The sequence below is a fragment of the Symphalangus syndactylus genome, chromosome 20, assembly GCF_028878055.3.
Source record: "Symphalangus syndactylus isolate Jambi chromosome 20, NHGRI_mSymSyn1-v2.1_pri, whole genome shotgun sequence".
Classification (NCBI taxonomy): Eukaryota; Metazoa; Chordata; class Mammalia; order Primates; family Hylobatidae; genus Symphalangus; species Symphalangus syndactylus.
The window spans coordinates 19,764,589-19,784,909 of NC_072442.2; the positions used below are offsets into that span (position 1 = coordinate 19,764,589).

The 20,321-nt window shown below is 51.8% G+C and overlaps 1 protein-coding gene across 3 annotated transcripts in view; it reads left to right on the forward strand.

Moving 5' to 3' along the window:
- The first annotated feature begins 11,502 nt into the window (after positions 1 to 11,502).
- The window catches only part of RHBDL3 (rhomboid like 3), a 60,416-nt gene continuing 51,597 nt past the window's right edge, over positions 11,503 to 20,321 (forward strand). Inside the window, exons 1-2 of one of the 3 annotated variants that reach the window (XM_055258273.2) lie at positions 11,503 to 11,971; positions 13,574 to 13,597. In XM_055258273.2, the coding sequence (XP_055114248.1) occupies positions 11,861 to 11,971; positions 13,574 to 13,597 (135 nt within the window). In that variant the 5' untranslated portion in view covers positions 11,503 to 11,860. The remainder of the gene's footprint in view (positions 11,972 to 13,573; positions 13,598 to 20,321) is intronic. The other 2 variants (XM_055258272.2, XM_055258274.2) reach the window with 2 other exon arrangements.

A 20,321-nucleotide genomic window follows, 5' to 3' on the forward strand; every position in this document is an offset into this window, starting at 1 on the left:
AAATGATCCTCCCACCTCAGCCTCCCAAAGTGCTGGGATTACAGGCATGTATTTCCCTTTAGAAAACAACAGAGGTGCTTTTCCATCTGCTGGAAACCATTTTAGCCCCTGCTATAGGATGGCTGCCTCCTGCAAATTTGGTTACCTAGTTGATTTTTTTTTTTGAGACAGGGTCTCACTCTGTCGCCCAAACCGGAGTACAGTGGTGCAGTCTTGGCTCATTGCAACCTGTACCTCCCAGGCTCAAGCGATTCTCCTGCCTCAGCCTCCCAAGTAGCTGGGATTACAGGCGCTCACCACTACGCCTGGCTAACTTTTTTATTTTTAGTAGAGATGGGGCTTCACCATGTCGGCCAGGCTGGTCTCAAACTCCTGACCTCAAATGATCCACACGCCTTGGCCTCCCAAAGTGCTGAGATTACAGGCATGAGCCACCGCACCCGGCCATTGGATGTTTTTTTTTAACTGCAATATTTGGGCTTTGGGGAGTGTGAATATATCCAAGAAAGATGCCAAAGTGTATTCATCTCTGAAATAATTTACTCATTTATTCAACTCCATGTATTGAGTATCCTGGGCGGGGAAGGAATGGGGAACGGATGCTTACTGAGAGCTACTCTGTGCCAAGTACTGTCCCATCCTTTTTACCTACATCCTCACAAGATGGGTAATATTAACCTCATTTAAATCCAAGGAAACTGAGGCTCATTGAGGTTAACCAGCCTGCTGAAGCTTATCCTGCCAGATGCAAATGGAAGTCTAAATGGATAAATATGTACGTTTTCCACCAAATCTCTCAATGCTGCACTGACAAGCATGGTACTAGGATGTAGAGAAAGTAAGATGATTACAGAGACATCCTTTCTTTAAGGAGGTCATGATATAACACAGAAGTTACAATAAACGGACAATTATAGAACTTCTAATAGGTGGGCACCCTTTCAATACGTAGCTGACCACGCACAGCCTCCCTCTGCTGCTATGACACTGTCCTTATGCAGAGGCAGACGCTGACCACCAAGAATAGGGCCTCTGCTTGTAGTGATGCCTTTGTGTTGACTGTCCACTCACCCTCACCCCATCACCCCCATGACCAAGGTTACTCGGGGCATCAGCATGATTCAGGCTATAACCACCAATCTGCCGGGAGAATGTAGCAAAGCCAAGACAGACATCTTCCCTACTGCTCAAAATCTCTAGTTTAGGCTGGGCGCAGTGGCTCATGCCTGGAATCCCAGCTTTGGGAGGCTGAAGCAGGTGGATCATTTGAGACCAGGAGTTCAAGATCAGCCTGGCCAACATGGTAAATCCCCATCCCTACTAAAAATACAAAAAAATTAGCCAGATGTGGTAGCATGCTCCTGTAGTTCCAGCTACTTGGAAGATTGAGGCAGGAGAATTGCTTGAACCTGGGAGGTGGAGGTTGCAGGGAGCTGAGATTGCACCACTGCACTCCAGCCTGGGTGAGAGAGTGAGAGTCTGTCTCAAAAAAAAAAAAAAAAGTCTCTAGTTTAATGGAGGAAGATAAGCACAGACATATGCAATACCAGGACAAAGCAATGAGTTCTTGAAAATTCTGTGATAATGCAGCAAATAATTTTAAATGCCCTTCCAGTTATTCATATTTTCAAGCCCACTTAGCCTGTCCCAGCCTTGTCCCTACTGCCTCATAGTTCAGCCCTGGCAGCACAACTGAATTCATATTATCGGAGCCCAAGCTGTGTTATTTACTAAAATCTGACCAGTTGCACTAAGGAGAAAATGACAGCTGGCAGTTGGGAGAATGGACTGGCTGGTGTAAGTTGGGAAAAAGAGACACAGGTGGCAGGTGTCTAAAGAAGCAGAGCTGTGGGTGTTTGGAGAGGCCCAATCCCGAATGCCACTTCAGCTTCAGGCAACCACAGCTTCAAGGTTCCAGGAAGGAAGGACAAGCGTGGGTGTGCTCCAGCCCACCACCCTCCCCCAAATGAGTCCTGGGATAATGAATAAGCGGTCAGCCAGAGTCTTTGCTCTCTGATGAAAGGACCTCTGCTGCAGACTGTCCCTCTGCAAATACGATTGTGCCCCAGGAACCATCTGGCAAATGTGCCAGTTCCTTCAGCATTTCTGTTATTTCCGTGACTTCTGGCCCCCTTTTTTCCTGGGATATAAATTGTTGCAGCAAGCCAAGCCAGCAGAATATTTACTGCCACTTCACAGGCCTTCTCTGCGCCTGGTTAACCCCATGGCTCACAGCCTATGAGGCTGCTCACAGCTAACGATGTCTCGGATACGTGCGTCTCCCCTCTGCCGTTCTTGTGTATTTTGGAGTATGCAGAGCCAGGCAAGTGAGCTGCAGCCCAGAGCTGCAGCCCAGAGCTACAGTGACCACATCGAGAAGCTGGGGTTGGGGGAAGTGCATTTCTGTTGCAGGATGTCCTTCACGGAGAAGGGACAGGTTAACTCCATCTCTCTGCAGAGGACTTGGACAGCTCCCCAAGGAGCCACAACAGGCCACCCCAGCTGTAGGACAGATCACGTGCTTTGGCTGCACAGGGGAGGATGCCCAACAAACCGAGACGGCCCATGTCAGCCACTGGGCCCCATTTTGCACAGTGCCACATTCCTCCTCTGACCCGGCCTGATGGTGGGCGAGGCTGAAGAGTTATGGGTCACCTTCGGACCCTTTGAGCCAGCCCCCCAGTTTCAGTCTGCTTCACTGATTTTCATTCAGAGAACAGATACAGGCATGTGGAAAGGGAGACTTACTCAAGTCACTTATCTCCTTGGTGATGCATTTCATGGGCAGGGAAGCCATATGGAGCCATCAACCATAAGTCCCCTCATCCCAACCCAGGGAGTACTGGATTGTTCTAAAGGGGTGGGAGAGGAAGCAGTCAATGCAAAGACTCCCAGAATGTCACTGTCAGCCTAACGGTGGACAAGTGGGCAGTTCCAATGCAGATTCACACCTTCCTGCCTTAGTACATGCAGTTCCTTCTGTCTTGAACACATCAGGCCCCATCCACTGGGTGAACTCTTACTCAATCTTTTAAGATCCAGCTCCAGCATCACCTACTTGGATCCCTTAATGCCACCACATCCTTTGCACCCATCTCTACTTAGTACCTGTCACATTGCACCTGCAGTTGTTTTTAGCATGCCTTTTCCACCTGAGTTGGAGTTCACTGAGGGCAGAGAACTATGTCTCACTAACCTCCATGTCTAGAGACTTGGTCTGTAGGCATGTTTATCAGCAGTGTTTTGGAAGGCAAAATCGGGGATTATGGAATTTAGAGATGGATTCTCCTCCAGAAATCTCTTAGTCCCTCCCACTGCTTTCACAAAAGACAAAACTGAGATTAGGAAACTGCCTTCTCCAGGGCCACAAGGCTAAACAGTGACAGAGCTTGGACAAGAGCCTAGGTCCTAGGTCTGCTGGCCCTTTGTCCTGCTCTCAGGTACTAAGAAATCAGATCCTGCCGGGTGCAGTGGTTCACGCCTGTAATCCCAGCACTTCGGGAGGCCAAGGCGCGAAGATCACCTGAGGTCGGGAGTTCGAGACCAGCCTGACCAACATGGAGAAACCCCCGTCTCTATTAAAAATACAAAATTAGCCGGGCATGGTGGCACATGCCTCAAGAGGCTGAGGCAGGAGAATTGCTTGAACCGGGGAGGCAGAGGTTGCGGGAGGTGGAGGTTGCGGTGAGCTAAGATTGCACCATTACACTCCAGCGCCTGGGCAACAAGAGCAAAACTCTGTCTCAAAAAAAAAGAAAGAAAAGAAAAAGAAAAAGAAATCAGATCCTGAACTGTATTTCCCCTGCCAGCTGGGAAGGAGAGCTGACAGTAATGAACAGGCTTCTGGGCCCGCCCAGGATGGAGAAGGGTTAGAGGGACACCAATTGAATTTAGAGCTGGAAGGGATATCATGGATCATCTAGTCTGACCCCTGCATTTATAGATGAAAAAAAAAAGGGGCCCATGGGGGTGAGGTGCCTGCCCAAGGTCACACAGCAAGCTGGTGAGAGAACTAAGCTGAGAATGCAGGCCTCCTAATTCCTAGGGATGTGCTCTTGCCCGACTGAATTAACCTCCCACCCCAGAAAGATGGATGACCAAGCCCCTCCCAACCAGCTGCTATCCGAAGGGCAGATCCCTGGAGTCCTTGACTCTTCCAGGCTTTTTCTTCTCTCTGCTGGTGGTGCAATACTTAAGTAGGGTGCATTCTGCATAAATAATAAAGAATGCTTCCTTTGCAGGGAGAAAGGCCGCGTCTGGGCAGGCAGTGTGACAGATGGTATTTACAATGTGCACTGAGAAGTTCTCACACAGCCTCGCTTGGGCTGTGTGGCTGAGAGATGGAGGAAACGGATTTGGGTGCCCACTGTCTCACTCCCCTGCCTGATGCTCGCAGGCAGCGGCGGCTGCTGTTACTGCTGCTCCTGCATTTCTGTGCGGGACTGCTTCCCTCACGCCCGTTGCCTCTTGCCATGCTGAATATGGAGCTCCAGGATGTCTTGCTGCTGCTGCTGCTGCTGCTGCCGCGGCCTCATCATCAAAAAGCCTGCCTCGTGGACCCCATGTCATTCTTCGCTGCAGCCCCTCACTGGAGCAGGTGCTGGGCTGAATTGATGTTCTTCCCCAGAGGAGGCCAACGAAGTCCTAAGAGACTAGACGCTGGGCAGACTTCCCAGGGATTCTGGCCTCGGGGAGGCCTTCTCTAGGCCTGAAGAAGTATAAATAGGACAGGTTCATTCAATGAGCAAATACTTTTTGTGAACCTTCTATGTGCCAAGAATCATTCTAGGAGTCAAAGATGCTACTGCAGGGCGGGTGCAATGCTCACGCCTGTAATCCCAGCACTTTGGGAGTCTGAGGTGGGTGGATCACTTGAGGTCAGGAGTTCAAGACCAGCCTGGCCAACATGGTGAAAGCCTGTCTCTACTAAAAATACAAAAATTAGCTGGGCATGGTGGCGCACACCTGTAGTTCCAGCTACTCGGGATGCTGAGGCTGGAGAATGGCTTAAACCTAGGAGGCGGAGGTGGCAGTGAGTTGAGATCATGCCACTGCACTCCAGCCTGGCTGATAGAGCCAGACTCCATCTCCAAAATAATAAATAATAATAATAATAATAATACTGCAAACTAACAAAACCAATCCTTGCCCCTCATAGACAGTGAGCTCCAATGTCAAGGTTTGCCACAGATCTTACAGCTAATTACCCTTGGCTGTGCCAGACTCACACCATTTCTTTCCCTCCACAGTCTGTTGGACACTCTGGTGCCTGGTTCTGTGCAGTGGGTAAGAAAATTAGATCATCCTCTTTTTTTCTGAGGACACTGATTGCACACTTAGGTTGAGAGAAACAAAGCAGTAAATAGACCAATGGAAGCTTTAGCTACAAAGCCAGAGACAACCCCCAAAGTTTCTGACTCATACAAGCCTGCAGCTGGACAAGCCCTATTTGTGCGCTGAGGTTCAGTCTTGTCCAGTTGCCCTGGGAAAGCAGTCTCTGTAGCCAGTGGTCAGCGGTTGGGGCCAAGGGCACTCACTACCATCAGGGGCTTTTGTATTTCACTCTTTAAATAAGAACTTTGGTGACAGGCATGGAGAATGAAACCTCCCTGGGGCCCAGGGATTTTAGTGTCCCCATTTGTAAAATGGAGGCAATTGTTATCTGTTCTGCTCACCTCAGAAAGGCTGGCTTTTTGAGGATGAAATGCAATGGCAAATGTGGAAGTATTGTGAAATAAAGGCAGCAGGCATACAGGCGCATTATTATTATGCAGAAGAATTTTTTTCTCTATAACATAAAAGTTGCATCTTGTTGCAGGCTGAGAGTAATAACTATATAATTAGAGTTTGTGTCATATCAAGAGAGGCATCCTCTGTTTTTCATTAAACAGACATTTGTTCAGTTTCTACAGTGTGCAATGTTGCGCATTGCGAAGGATGCAGAATTGAATAAGCCATAATCCTCCCCTTCAAGGAATGTACGTTCTAGTATCAGGAAGATAAAACTTAGAAGATATAATTCAAAGTCAAAAGGAAAAAGGGATTCAGAGGAAGGAGTGGTTCATTTGGGTCGGAGAGTTGAGGAAAGGCTTCGTGGAGGAGACAGTATTCATCAGAGAGATGGGCAAGATTTTCTTCTTTATTTTAAGGGATCCTCCCACCTCAGCCTCCCAAGTAGCTAGGACTATAGGCCCCATGCCACCACACCTGGTTAGGTTTTAATTTTTTTTTTTTTTTTTTTTTTTTTGAGACGGAGTCTCGCTCTGTCGCCCAGGCTGGAGTGCAGTGGCGTGATCTCGGCTCAATGCAGGCTCTGCCCCGCTGGTTCACGCCATTCTCTCGCCTCAGCCTCCCGAATAGCTGGGACTACAAGTGCCCGTCACCTCGCCTTGCAAATGTTTTGTATTTTTAATAGAGACAGGGTTTCACCGTGTTAGCCAGGATGGTCTCGATCACCTGACCTTGTGATCTGCCTGCCTTGGCCTCCCAAAGTGCTGGGATTATAGGTGTGAGCCACCGCGCCTGGCCAGTTTTAAATTTTTTTTGTAGAGGCAGGGTCTTGCTATGTTGCCCAGGCTGGTTTTGAACTCCTGGACTCAAAACCTGGACTCCTGCCTTGGCCTCCCAAAGTGCTGGGATTATAGGTGTGAGCCACTGTGACTGGCTGATGGGTAAGATAGAACAGGTGGTTTACTGAAGAGACGGGACCTGCCTATAGCACAGTGAAGGTCATATGGAAGTCTTGAGGCCCAAAGAGAATTCAGAAATGGGACCTTGGGGACCAGCCACACCCCAAGGAGGTGGCAGGAAAGGAAGGTAAGACCTGGCAAAGTAGCTGATTGTTTCCCTGAATGTGTGATTGGCTAAATCTTGGGACTGGGAAAGATTTTTTCTGTGCTTTTCTGAGCTCAACTTTTGGGTGCCCACGCCTTGCTTTGAAAGGGTTTGGTCTGTGAACCTACACATCTCTCAGTAATGATTTAAGTTTCTCAGAAAACTGGGAGCCCTGGACTGAAAGCAAGAGATGAAAGGGAAGGAAATCCATGTAGCAGTCTTGCTCTGTTTGATCTGGCAGACAGCGGGCGATAATGGAAGAATGCTGGAGATGGAGGTGGAGGGTGGTCGGATTCTGCCATCCTGAGCCACGTCTGCTGTTTGGACTTGCAGACTTCAAACATGGCTGGGGGATTCCTGGAAGACAAAAGAATTCAGGGCCGGGGCTTGGATCTCAGTCAAAAATAACTTGTCTTCATCTCAGGCAGGCAAACAGTGGTAGCTCAGGGCTGGTTTCTCAGAAGATTAGAGCTACAGGTGGGGACAGGGTGCCACGAAGTTCAGTTTAGGTTTAAGTTGGCTGCAGAGAGAGAAGGGGCTCAGAGGGTGTGGGTCTGGCAGAGGGAGATGTCAGAATGAACCCCAAGTGAAAGAGGTTCTGGAGAAAAAGTCATCCCTGTTTGCCCCCCTTCTGGGCACTGCCATTGCTTTGAGCAATAATTACAGCCCTTCATGTTTCTTCCCTGGCTTCTCATCAGCTCAAGGTGTCCACAAACAACTGCTCAGCCCCCTTTGCCTTCCTCTCCCCGCTTCCAGCAGCTACTCCTGGCTTTTCCATGGCAGCCGAGTGTCCCAGCTCCCAGGACCAGAACATTGGGTCCTTAAAAAACTCCTTCCTCTCTTGGAGGGCACATTTGAGAGACTCAGCCCCCGAAAGGCTCTTCCCTTTCTCCTCCCCCTTATCCCACTGGACTGTCATTAGAGGATGACCTCATCTTCCCCCAGGAGGCCAGGGCCTGGGTCTCATCCCCTTTGTATTATCAGCACCTCGGCCAGGGTGTGGCACATAATGGACGCTCAGCACCTGTGAGCTGAATGGCACTGCTGAGCTGTCGCCAACTTAATCTTCCCAAAATGCTGCTCCAGTCAGAAGCCATCACCGCTTCTCTATCTCCCACTGGGCGAGGTCCAACCTCCTCAGACTGGCACTCGGGGGCCCTGGCGACAGAGTGCTCCTCGCCTGCCTGGCCATCCTCACTTTGTGCTCAGCCACTTCATGGTTCCCAACACAGTCAACAGCTTTCCTATCTCTGTGTCTTTGCCGCAGCAGTTCCCTCCACCTAGAAACCCTTCCACGCTCTCTACCGCAAGCTTGCCCCTTTCAAGGCTCATCTCAACATCATGCTCCTGCCCTTCTAAACTGAGTTTGATCCACTCTTCCCCAGCCCTTCATCCTGCTCTGCGTTGCCTTCGAGTGTCTTGTTAGGAACCTTAAAAGAGGCCATGGTGTGGCGCACTTGCAAAATGAAGAGCAGGGAAGAAGTGCCAATAGGCCCAGTTCGGTGTCACTTCTCATTAGCACCAAAGGTTCTCCCAGGGAGGGGCCTGTGCATGGCACACCTCCAGGCATCGACGAGTGCCTGCCCGCTGCAGCTGGTCAGTGAAAGTGACACCAGGCCCATTCCCTCCTCTGCCCCCAAAATGCTGCAGAATATGCCAGTCTTTAGGCTGTCTCAGGTGAGAGTAGAACAAAAGATGTCAGGGTGCCCAGCCACTCCTATCCCCTGGAGCTTTCTAGGCCTGGGCCCCAGGCCCCATGTCCTACCGCCTGCTGGGGAGTGGGTTGCAGATTCGCCTGGGGCTGAGGGGCAGAGTGGTCCGACCAGCTGGGCGTAGGTGACATTGAGGACAACAGGTAAAGGGTCGCCTCAGGCTCATGGAGGATGATGGATGTAACAATTTGTCCTAACAGTCTCCAAGTCCAGACACCATCACCTCCCAGCAAAGGCCAAGGTGAATGAAGCTGCCCCATGAAGCAAGAATCCTGGTGAGAGATCAGGAATTCCTTCTTAGGAGACTTTTGGAAACATAGCCTGCCAAGGCGGGGTAAATGTTCCTAGGGACAGAAGGAGGAACAAGATAGCCTTCTGCATGTTTCCCATCTTCCCTCTCCCTTTTATTCTAACCGCTGCTGCCCTTGTGACCCCTTCCTGGGACAGCACCTCTCATGTCCCTCTGCTCAGGCCAACCTCCCTCCTGTCCAGACTCTACACTATAGCCAAAGGGATTTTTTTTTTTTTTTTTTGAGACGGAGTCTCAATCTGTCACCCAGGCTGGAGTGCAGTGGCACGATCTCTGCTCACTGCAAGCTCCGCCTCCTGGGTTCAAGCCATTCTCCTGCCTCAGCCTCCCGAGTAGCTGGGATTACAGGCGCCCACCACCACGCCCAGCTAATTTTTTGTATTTTTTAGTAGAGACAGGGTTTCACCGTGTTAGCCAGGATGGTCTCAATCTCCTGACCTCGTGATCCGCCTGCCTCGGTCTCCCAAAGTGCTGGGATTACAGGCGTGAGCCACTGCGCCTGGCCAGGGATCTTTTAAATATTACTCTCCTGCTCACAATCCTTCAATGGCTCCCCATTGCCCTTAGGTAAAGTCCAAGCTCTTTTCCCATGAAACTCACAGCCCCTCACAACCTTCCCGTCCAGGCTGGGCTCTTTAGATTGGTCATCGTGCTCCAGTTTCCAGCCATGCCAAACCGCTTATCGTTTGCCTCCCATATGATGCTGCTCCACAAGCCTGGTCGTGCTGTTCCCTCTACCTGGAACACCTCCTTCACCTTTTCCACGTTGCCTAGTTCTGGAGGCTTATCCTTTGGGAAGCCTTCCTGGACCCACAGCGACCCCCTCCTTTGGAGTTCTACACCCTCTGGGCTTTCCTTGAATCCAGGACTTACCCTTATGTTGAATGTGACTGTCACCCCCAATTATCCATTTCTGGAGGGCAGGGTCTGGTTCTTATCCACCTCTGTATTCTCAAAGCTCTGTCATTGGTACTTAGTAGGAGCTTAATACATGTTCAGGAACAGAACTGAGCCTGCTAAGCTCCTTTCCCCATGAAGAGATGATAGAGTTGGATATGTTGGTAAGAGCTGTCCCTGGGTTGATGAAGAGGCAGCTCCCATGGGTAGCTGGTATCAGAACACTGTCCAGGGCGGCTGGGCATCCCAGCAGAGTGGCCAACCCTTTTCTGTGCCCTTCTCCTTCCAGTTCCCCTGGAACCAGGCTTCCTGGCCCACTTCTCTAGTCCCAGAGATCTAAGTATAACAGAGCCAACACCCATACCGGTCATGCAAATGACAGCAAGGGATGTGGGAGGCAGCGACACAGACCCCAGGGCCCCAGCAGTCACTTGTCCTTCTGGGCTCCACTCCACAAAGGAATCAGCCTCTCTTCTGTCCCCTGAAGGCTGTTTTCAAAATCACACCCCATGCAGACAGTTTTATTTACAAGGAAATCTTGGCAGGATCTTGACTTGTTAGTAGAGTAGGGATGGGGAGGAGGGTGGTGAGAAACAAAAATAGTTGAAATGATCACACTTTCTGAAACAGAGATGAAAATTGGTGTCTGTAGCAAACTCACCTAATTAGAATCAAGTGAATTCCCTTCTCGGTGTTTAAGGGGAGCAGTCATTGCTGGGTGAGATGCTCGCAGGTCTGATCCTGGGCATGGGGTTATGTGTTTGCTTTCTGAAGATGACTGCATTAATTGCAGCTCTCACTAATGGAAAGGAGCCTGTTTCGTTTCCGAGAGGAAGGAAGAGGGCAAAGACTAGTGAGTGAGTGGGTGGTGGGAAGAGGAAAGGAAGAGGAGTGGAAGGGCACAGCCTTGGTGTGGGCTGGGGACTGACTGTGAGATGCCTCCTGGAGAAGCCCCTGAGCCTCTGGGGAGAGCTGGCCCCTGCGAGGCCGGCCACTAGCACCATTTACAGCCAGAACCTCTGCTTCGGGAGATGGTCTCTCTTGGGGGCGCTTTCCTGCAGGGAAACAGCATCGATTTTTTTCTTTAAAAGATCCCCTACTCCTTTTTGGCTAACTTCCTTTCTGATTGCTTTAGTTTCTTCACCGTCCCTCTCCCCAGATGGGGCATTTCCCTGGGCTTACCTTTGTCCACGTGGTCAAATGAAGCCTGGGCATGGTCACTTAGCTCTGGGTGTAGGAAGGGCAAGATTTAGGCTTTGGGGCCCAGGACCCCGCAATCTGACTTCTCCCATTTCTGGGCCTCCCGAGACCTCCCAGAATCTGAGACCGCAATGAATAGGGCGTAAGGATAATGGGGCCGGGGTGAGGGATCCCGTCCTTACAACATCGCGCCCCCAATTCACTCCTAGTTAACCCTGACGTCGCCAACATAGTGTCTCCATCACATATCTGCCACCTCCAAGTGGTGGTTAAGCCGATGGAAGAGCCAAGCCCGGGCCCGGAGTGCAGGCCGGTGGTGACGGGACCGGGGACAGCGCAGTCCCCATCCCCGCCCCGGGCAGCGCCGCCACTTCCTCGCCAGCCCCGCCGCAGCCCTCCCGCTCCGGGGCCGCGCCGCTCTGACCGACTGGGCCCGGGTGGCGGCGCCCGGGGTGGGGTGCGGGGCGGGGGCCGGCCTTCCCCGCGAGCAGCCCCGCCCCCGCCCGCGCGCCGCCCCCGAGGACTCCGCGGGGAGGAGGAGACTCGGGCGCAGAGCGGGGGCCGCGAGAAGCGGGAAGGGAGCGCGGGGAGCGGCGGGGCCGGGGCCGGCCCAAGGGCGCCCTCGCCTCGGAGCCGGGCGCGAGGGCCGGGGCGGAGGCGGAGGCCGGCGGGGCAGCGAGCGCAGTGAAGTTTGGCGGCGGAGGGGCCGGGCGTCCCGGGGTCGCGAGGAGGCGGCGGCGGCGCGGGGACCGGGGCCATGGGGGCGGGCGCTGGCGGCGGGGCGGGCGCGGAGGCGGCGCGGCGCGCACTGAGCCCCTGGAGCGGCGCGGCTGCCGTGGCGCAAAGTTAGCCCGGCGCCCCGGGACGAGCCCAGCAGCCGCCGCCGCCCCCGGACCCCGTCTCGGCCATGGGCGAGCACCCCAGCCCGGGCCCCGCGGTGGCTGCCTGCGCCGAGGCGGAGCGCATCGAGGAGCTGGAACCCGAGGCCGAGGAGCGGCTGCCCGCGGCGCCCGAGGACGTGAGTGCCCCCTCCCCGCCCGGCAAACTTTCTAGGGGGCGCCGGGGGGAAAAGCCGCCCCTGTCTCGCCCCACGCCGGGCAACTTGGAGGTTTCAAGGTGACGCGGGAGCGCCCCGGATTGGCCGGGTCCCCGCGGGCAGGAGGGGGCGGAGGGACCGGTCTCCCCGAAACGCGCGCGCAATGCTTCCCCCGCTCTGGTTCCCGCGGCTTCCCTGCGGGACACAGCCCCGCCGCCGCGCCGCGGACCTGTCACCGCCAGAGCCCCCTCCCCGCCGCTGGTGCAGTGCCCGGGACACGGCGTTTTCCCGCAGAGGCGGCCGCGTCACGGCAGTGACTCCCCCTCCCCTCACGCCCGCGACCTGCGGGCTCCCGGAGCTGGGGAAGGAGCGGACGCCGCAGAGTCCCGGTCCCTGGCCGTGCAGGCCGGTCTGGCGACCCCTTCCTCCGCTCCCGGATTAGCTCCCGCCCGGCACCTGCCTTGCCGCGACACTGATTGAAATTCAAGCCGGCCCCCGCCTCTGACCCCGGCCGGAGCAGGGAGGGAAAGAGTGCTGGGAGCGGCTTTGCTCCTAGAAGGAGGCCCGGGAGTCCAAGACCGTGGCGGTGCCAGGGGACGGTCCCCTGGACGAGGAGAGGGAGGGGCTGCCCCGAGGGCTTCCCCGCCGTCTGCTGCTCGGGTCTCCATCCCTCCGGTCCTGCGGGCCGGCCCTGGGAAGCCCTGAGAACTGGAGTTTCTTGGGTTAACCTCCCGGGGCTAACCTACATATAGGGGTGAAAAACCGGGCAGACACCCTGCCCTGCCCACCCCTCCCTCAGGGTGGGGAGATGGAAGTGAAACCAGGCCCCCAACCCACACAACCAAAGCGGGAAAGTCTGAATGGGGTTGGGGGTAGTTTACGATCTTCTCTCTTTGGCGTCTGCGGTTAAATCTATCACTTCCTCCTGGCCCTAAACCCCTGGTAGAATCTGATGTAGTCACTACTTAGACTCAGCCTTGGAAGAGAATGGGTGGGCTTCGCCGCATTCGGCATTCACCACCCCTCCTCCCCCGCAAAAAAACAAAAAACAAACAAACAAAAACTGCAGGCAAAATGTTAGTGTTTATGCAGAGGTGAGTTCTCCTGTGGGGGGGGGGGAGGGGGCGGGTCTCTAGCCCCCAGCAGGTGAAACCCATTGCGACGGGGTCTGATGGAATTGCACCTGGCCATGCTCTCCCAGGCCTGGGAGTAGCTGCGGACATAAGCTTTAGGCAGCAGAAATTATTAGAGGCGCTTGGACATATTTGGACGCCTTTATTTAGTAATTGTTGAGAATCACTTGTTCTGCCAGTTCCAGAACCAGCAACACCCACCTTGCCGCCCCCGCCCCCACCCCATCCCTTACTGTGAGTTTCCTCCCTCTGCTCAGTGTGGACTCATTGGGCAGCTCCTCCCAGACTTCCCCTGCTCTCCTGTGGCCAGTCCCTGAGCCTGGTCATGACTCCTGGGCAGCCGCTGGGAGGCTATGTCAGAAACAGCCGAGGACTACAGAGACCTTGGTGATAAGTGTGTCTTTCTTTCTCTCCTCTTCCTCTTCTCCTGCATGGCCTCCCTCTCTGCCAGCACTGGAAAGTCCTGTTTGATCAGGTATGTGAGCAGTTAACCCCCCACTTCCTTCCAGCCCTCCCTGAAATCGGTCTCAGTCTCCCTGCTTGCGTGGGCTTCCCTAGCTCCGCGCTCCTGAGATGGTGACGTGGGGTGGGGGTGTGGCCTTGTGCATCTCTGGGGCTGAACGACACTTCTCTCCAGGTATCAGGAGGAAGAGATGGGCTCCCCTGAGAGGATCTCCCTCCCGCCTCCTCCCTACTCTGCTGCACCAGAGCCGGGTTTACACCATGTAGAAATTGGACGTTATATATTGAATGCCTGGGAAATCCTCCATATGCCAGGGGATTGCAGTAGGGGGCTGGAGAGGTGGGGGAAGGGCTTGGGCTGACAATCCCTCTCCGTTTCTACCTCCAATATGGAGGGTCCATGGCCACTGCTGAAGTCAAATCTCTGCCATCCTTGGGGGCTGACTCACAGTATGGACTCTTTTGAAGGCTAAATGTCTTTAATTCTGTCATAGGGATGAGGGAGTGCTGGGAGGTTACAGAGGGGAAATTGTATGTGATTCTTTGCAATGCCTGAGTCTGGGTGTAGGGAATGGAGTTGGGGGTGCCAAGTATTGGCTTTTGAACCTGGAGATGGACGTTTGACCTTCAGCAAGGAAATGGTTCTCCTCTTAGCATTCGTGGTGGCTGCTGTTATGTGCTTCCTTCTCCCTCTTTGCCCCGTGTTGGAGGATAGTTGAGTGCCGTAGTCCTGGAGTGAGAATGGTTGTGCCATGAAGTTTGTGCAACTTTAAGAAATTGGTGTGAGTGGGCCAGAGGGAATGTGTTGGGTAGGAGAAGGAGATAAAGCTGAAAAATTAGCTTGAACCAGGACTTCGTTGTAGGCAGGGGAAGCCTTAGAAAGTTTTTTTTAGCAGGGTTGTTACGTGATCCAAGCCAGGCTTGGGAAAGCTCCAGTGTCTTAGGGGATAAGGGGTGAATGGGCTATGGGGACGAGGGAAGCTAGGCAGGAGCTGCAGCACTGAACGGAGGCAAGAAGGTGACAATGAGGATGGACGGAAAGAGGGACATGGTGATGGAATAATTGGAAGATCTTAATAGACCATAGATGAGGGGAACCACGTATCTTTGAGATTCTGAACCTAGGAGGGAAAGAAGAAGTTGGAGTGGGGCCGGGTGTGGTGACTCACACTTGTAATCCCAACACTTTGGGAGTCTAAGGCGGGAGAATCACTTGAACCTAGTAGTTCAAGACCAGCCTCGCCAACAAAGTGAGACCTCATCTCTACAAAAAATTAAAAAATTAGCCAGGCATGGTAGCACACTCCTGTGGTTCCAGCTACATGGGAGACTGAGGCAGAAGGATTGCTTGAGCCCAGGAAGTTGAGGCTGCACTGAGCCACGATCGTGCTACTGCACTCCAACCTGAGTGACAGAGTGGGACCCTGTCTCAAAACAAAAACAAAAAACAAGTTGGAGTGAGGAGAGACGTTTGGCAAAAATGACAACTTTGGTTTGAGACAAGTTCAGTTAGAGGAGCCAGCCGGTTGCAGATGCTGGAGTGGGCGTGATGACACGGAATTACAGTGTTAAAGGCCTGGGGTGAGGATATGGGGTTATCATCCACATTAACCACGGGGCCTGGCTGTGGTTTGAAGTTCAAAGCATGCACTGGCACCTGTCCTGACCGGCAGAGCATCTCTCCCTCTGGCTCCTAAGAGTACAGCAGCTGCTGGCCTGATGCCCTGAGGCAGGAGGGAGCCCGCTGCGCCACTGCCACCACTACCACCAAGCTGCCAGCCCTTCACACCTCCTGCCAGATTTAGAATCAGAACCTAGAACAAAGTGTATCATTCTTTTTTTTTCTCTGTCTGTGTCTATCTTTCTCATTTGATTAATTTCCTTTGCCAGTCCCTGTGTGTATGTGTACATTTTAAAACAAACCATTTGGGTGAAAGGAAGAGAGCTTTTAGTAGGAAGAGTTTGGAACTCAAGGGAGCAGAAAGAATGTGTAGCACCTAATAGTAGCTGGTGGTCTATTAAATCCAATTTTTCCAACTGAAGGTAGGTCCTGGGTCCTGAGTGTCACAAAGAGCATACCCCTGCTTCTGGGAGGCCTGCCCAGAATTAATTCTAGGAAAGAAATTAGGCCAGGCACAGTGGCTAACGCCAGTAATCCCAGCATTTTGGGAGGCTGAGACAGGGGGATGGCCTCCGAAAAAGTGAGACCCTTTCTCAAAAAAAAAAAAAAAAAAAAAAAGCAACCCTGATAGGTCAAACTGCAGTCATGGATGGGACATGACGCCTGTCAGAGTCCCTATAAGCACAAGTGACTCTGGAGTTCACCTTCCAGAGATCAATGGCATGGGAGGCTAGAACCAGTCAAGCATCTCCTCCCTCCCTTCTTGGGTCAAGTGGACACCAGTGGTAACCCAGTTTCAAACTGGGATCTGCTAGGGTCTGTTTTCCAGGTGTTAGGGATGGATTAGACCAGTCCCTCCATACTGTCTGGTTCTTCAGCATGTGGAGTAGCCTTGATCTAGCATGACGCCAACTGGACCCCAAGGGCTAGAAGCCATGGTGTTGGTCTTGTTGGTCCTATATGGTCACCCTCAAACTAAATGGCCGGATACCCTTTGTGGGGATTGGAGGTGATGAAAGCAGGTGACCCCAGTCCCATGGAAGCTTCTGCATCCCCCTCCCTGGCATTCTGGCATCTGGCCCACTCAAGCAGGAGTGTAGCAGGGCCAATCCATGCCACACACCCTCACTCCCCCGATTCTTCCCCATGGGTCCCAGAAGTTACAGCAGGTGGGAGACCTGAAGGTCATCATTTCAACTCGGTATGTTCCATGTGTTCATGTCCTGTTCAAACTTCTTCTTGAGGGAATCTTCTTTTCATATTTTAGAGATCTTGATGGTTTTCCTAAATATTTAAGTAGATTTAAAATTTACCATAAATATTAGTCTGTTGTTATAGTATAATATCATAGTAAAGATGTTTTATTTTTCTGACTGGGTGCTCACACCTGTAATCCCAACACTTTGGGAAGCCAAGGTGGGCAGATCGCTCGAGCCCAGGAGTTAAAGATCAGCCTGGGCAACATAGCAAGACCCCATCTCTGTTTTTTAAAAGTTTTAAAAAAAATTGTTAAAGAAAAAAGTCTTATTTTCTGTGGAATCTGTTGAGCTTTTCCTTCATGATTCCTTCAGACCTGAGATAGTTTTCATCCCTCCCCAGATCTCATAAATATGCCCTTTTATTTCCTACTACTTTTTCTATGATTAAAAACATCATGTAACCCTGTGCTCCATCTGCATCTGGTTCCTATCCAGCTGTGCTAGCATCACTTATTAAGTAAGCCTTCTTTATTATATTGTTTGAGAAATGTTATTTGGTAAATTTTTTTGTGTGGTTGGGTTGATATTTTATTTCTGATTTATGCCACTGATATTTATAATTTTGCACAGGTAATGTCCCCTTTAGTTATCACTTTACATCTGTTCCATAGGTTTCTGAAAAGCCTCCCTTTTTCGGGTTATGCTTTGATAGTCTTATTCTCAGTCCCTTCCTGAATCCCAGGGAGCTTTGATTCAAGGTTAAATATTTAGTCAAAGGCCAAATAGCAGGGCAGTGACAGATATGGGACTGGAGCCCAGTTAACCCACAAAGGGCTTCTTGGGTTGGAAAAGTCATTTCCAGGTTTAGCCTTAAAAATGCCTCCAAGATCTGTGAATGTTTAATGAACAAAAGGGTTTGGAGCAGAATTCTGTTAAGTCAACAAAGCACAATTGCTTTCAAGCTCAAAAGAACAAGAGGGAAAAGGCAGAATTCAAAGTAACTTGACTATCTTCCTTTTTCCCTTCTCACTGGGAGCCTGTATTTCCTAGACCCCCAAAAGAGATCCCCAATTTTGCTAATCTCCCAGAAGGAAAGCAGACAACTACTATCTCACCAAAATTGTAAACATAAACATGTGCTATGATGAACAGAAGGCATGGGGCTGCCGCTTCGGTGGGTTGCTGGGGTCAGAAACTTGGATTTGGAGTCAGATAGACCTGGGTTCAAGTCTCTTACTCACTTTGTGATTGGAGGTAATTACATTAGCTTTCTGAGCCTCAGTTTCCTCCTCTGTAAAATGGGGACAGTAATGTTTAACTCCAGGGTGACTATGAGAATTAAATGGAAGTGGAAACTCCCTTTGCAATATCTGATTCGCAGTGAACATTCAACAAAAGTGTCTTCATTGAGAATCAGAATTTGCTTGGAGAAGCACAAGGACCACTTGTGAGATCCAGGCCCCATGGGGAAGGCAGCTCCTCGACACTTCTGAGTCCGGAGGATTTTTCTGCTTTCTGTCTTCCAGTGTCTCCCCTTCCCAGTCCCCTGCCCTCCAGCCTGGGGCTCTTCCCTTGGCCTGACTTCATTTGTAGTCCCCCCTGCAAGCTGGCTTAAAGGTGTTCTGGGAGCCAAAAAGAGGTTCAGATAAGACCCCTGAAGGGATTAGCAAGGAGCTGCAGAGAAAACTTCTGCCCCAGAGACAGGATGTTTGCCACCCCCAGAATTCACAATTAGCCCACAGAGCAGGGTTCCCAGAGAGGAACAAAGCCACGGGCTTAACTGGAGCCCTTGGGCTCTGCACCCCCAACTCCTTATCAAGTGGCCTCTAGGACCCTTGAGGCTGTGGACTCCTCTCCACCACAAAGCCTGCTTCCCTACCTTCCTCCTGCCCCAGTGACCCCATCAGCTATACTGACATTAACCCTTTTATTCCTGACCACTCACAGAAATGCATTTGATTGCTTTGGGCAACAGGGCCGAGGGATCCGAGGTTGAACTTCGCCTGGCTGCCTGCCTGACACATAATAGATACACACATTTGAGCGAATGACAGGTCAAACTACAGCTCTGCATGCATTGTCATGGGTTAAAATATCCTCTCCAGGAGCAGGCCCTGACTGTGCGGCTACCACACTCATGGCAGCCCCTCTGCCACCGTATGGCTGCTGCCACCTCAAAGAATATAGGTTATTAGAAGGTTGATGGAGGCATCTTGTCCAGTCTGCTCATCTTGTTTTTGTTTGTTTGTTTGTTTTGAGACATAGTTTCGCTCTTGTTGCCCAGGTTAGAGTGCAGTAGCGCGATCTCGGCTCACCACAACCTCCACCTCCCGGGTTCAAGCGATTCTCCTACCTCAACCTCCCAAGTAGCTGGGATTACAGGTGCCTGTCACCAGGCCTGGCTATTTTTTGGTATTTTTAGTAGAGACAGGGTTTCACCATGTTGGCCAGGCTGGTCTTGAACTCCTGACCTCAGGTGATTCACCCGCCTTGGCCTCCCAAAGTGCTGGGATTACAGGCGTGAGCCACCGCACCCCGCCCAGTCTGCTCATTTTGCAAATGAGGAAACAGAAGTCAGTGGCCTACTGAGGTCATTTGGTGCAATAGAGCCAGAGCTGAGACTAGATCCCAACTCTGCTTTCTATCTGAACTGTGTTCCTGCCACCAGGCCATTCACTTAGTTGGTGCCTTGAGTAACCAAGGCAGGTGGAGAGAACACATATCTAGGTCAAGTCTCAGTTCTGCTCCTACTCGGTGTGTGGCAATGGGCAAGCCAGGTGACCTCTTCACACCTCAGTTTTCTCATCCGTAAAGTGCCAGCCTAGTACCTTCCCGTCCACGTTGTTGTGAAGACAGGATGCCATGTGTATAGTGCTTGGCACAGTATGTAGTGAGCACCTCATAAATACTGTTGTGTTACAGGAATTTAAAGAAATAAAAAAAAGAGTAGGTTTTTTTGGTTTTTTTGTTTGTTTGTTTTGTTTTTGTGAGACAGAGTCTCACCCTGTTGTCCAGGCTGGAATGCAGTGGTGCAATCTCGGCTCACTGCAACCTCTGTCTCCCAGGTTCAAGTCATTCTCCTGCCTCAGGCTCCCAAGTAGCTGGGATTACAGGCGTGTGCAATCACACCTGGCTAATTTTTGTATTTTTTGTAGAGATGGGGTTTCACCATGTTGGCCAGGCTGGTCTTGAACTCCCGGCCTCAAGCGATCTGCCTGCCTCAGCTTCCCAAAGTGCTGGGATTACAGGCGTGAGCCACCGTGCCTGGCCAGACCTCGGTCTTGAATCAAAGTGTTCAGAGCCCCAGTTGGGGTTCCTTCCACCATATCAGGCTGCCTGCTTTAGGAGAGAAGCTGAAAAATCACATTCCCCCTGAACTTTCCAGAGAGAAAGGAGAGAAGGTTTTGGACAAAGGCTGCCTGGGGAGTGTTGTGCATGGCAGAGGGTGAAGGCTGAGACGAGGCATCTGGCCATCAGGTAGACAGGGCTAGCACTCCTCTGTCTGGTGTTCTGATCTGGCAGTTCCTGCTGGAGCTTTACTTAGTGGTCTATCGTGACATTGGGGCCATTGTCTTGTGCTGGAGAAATGAGTCCATGTGTGTCTTAAGCTGTGAACAACTAGAGTTAGCCCCCATCACCATTCTCCAGGCTTTAATGAAGCAAGGTACAGGTTGAAATCAGTATATTTGAGTCAGTAAATATTCTTTGAGGGAGCAAACATTGAATGTCTAACTGTGTGCATATAAATTTGTTGTCTCATTTTGATCTCTCAGCAGCCCTGTGAGGTGTGTGGTGCTGCACCTCAAAAGAGGAAACTGGCTAGGTGCAGTAGCTCACACCTGTAATCCCACCACTTTGGGAGGTTGAGATGGGAGGATGGTTTGCTTGAGGCCAGGAGTTCAAGACCAGCCTGGTCA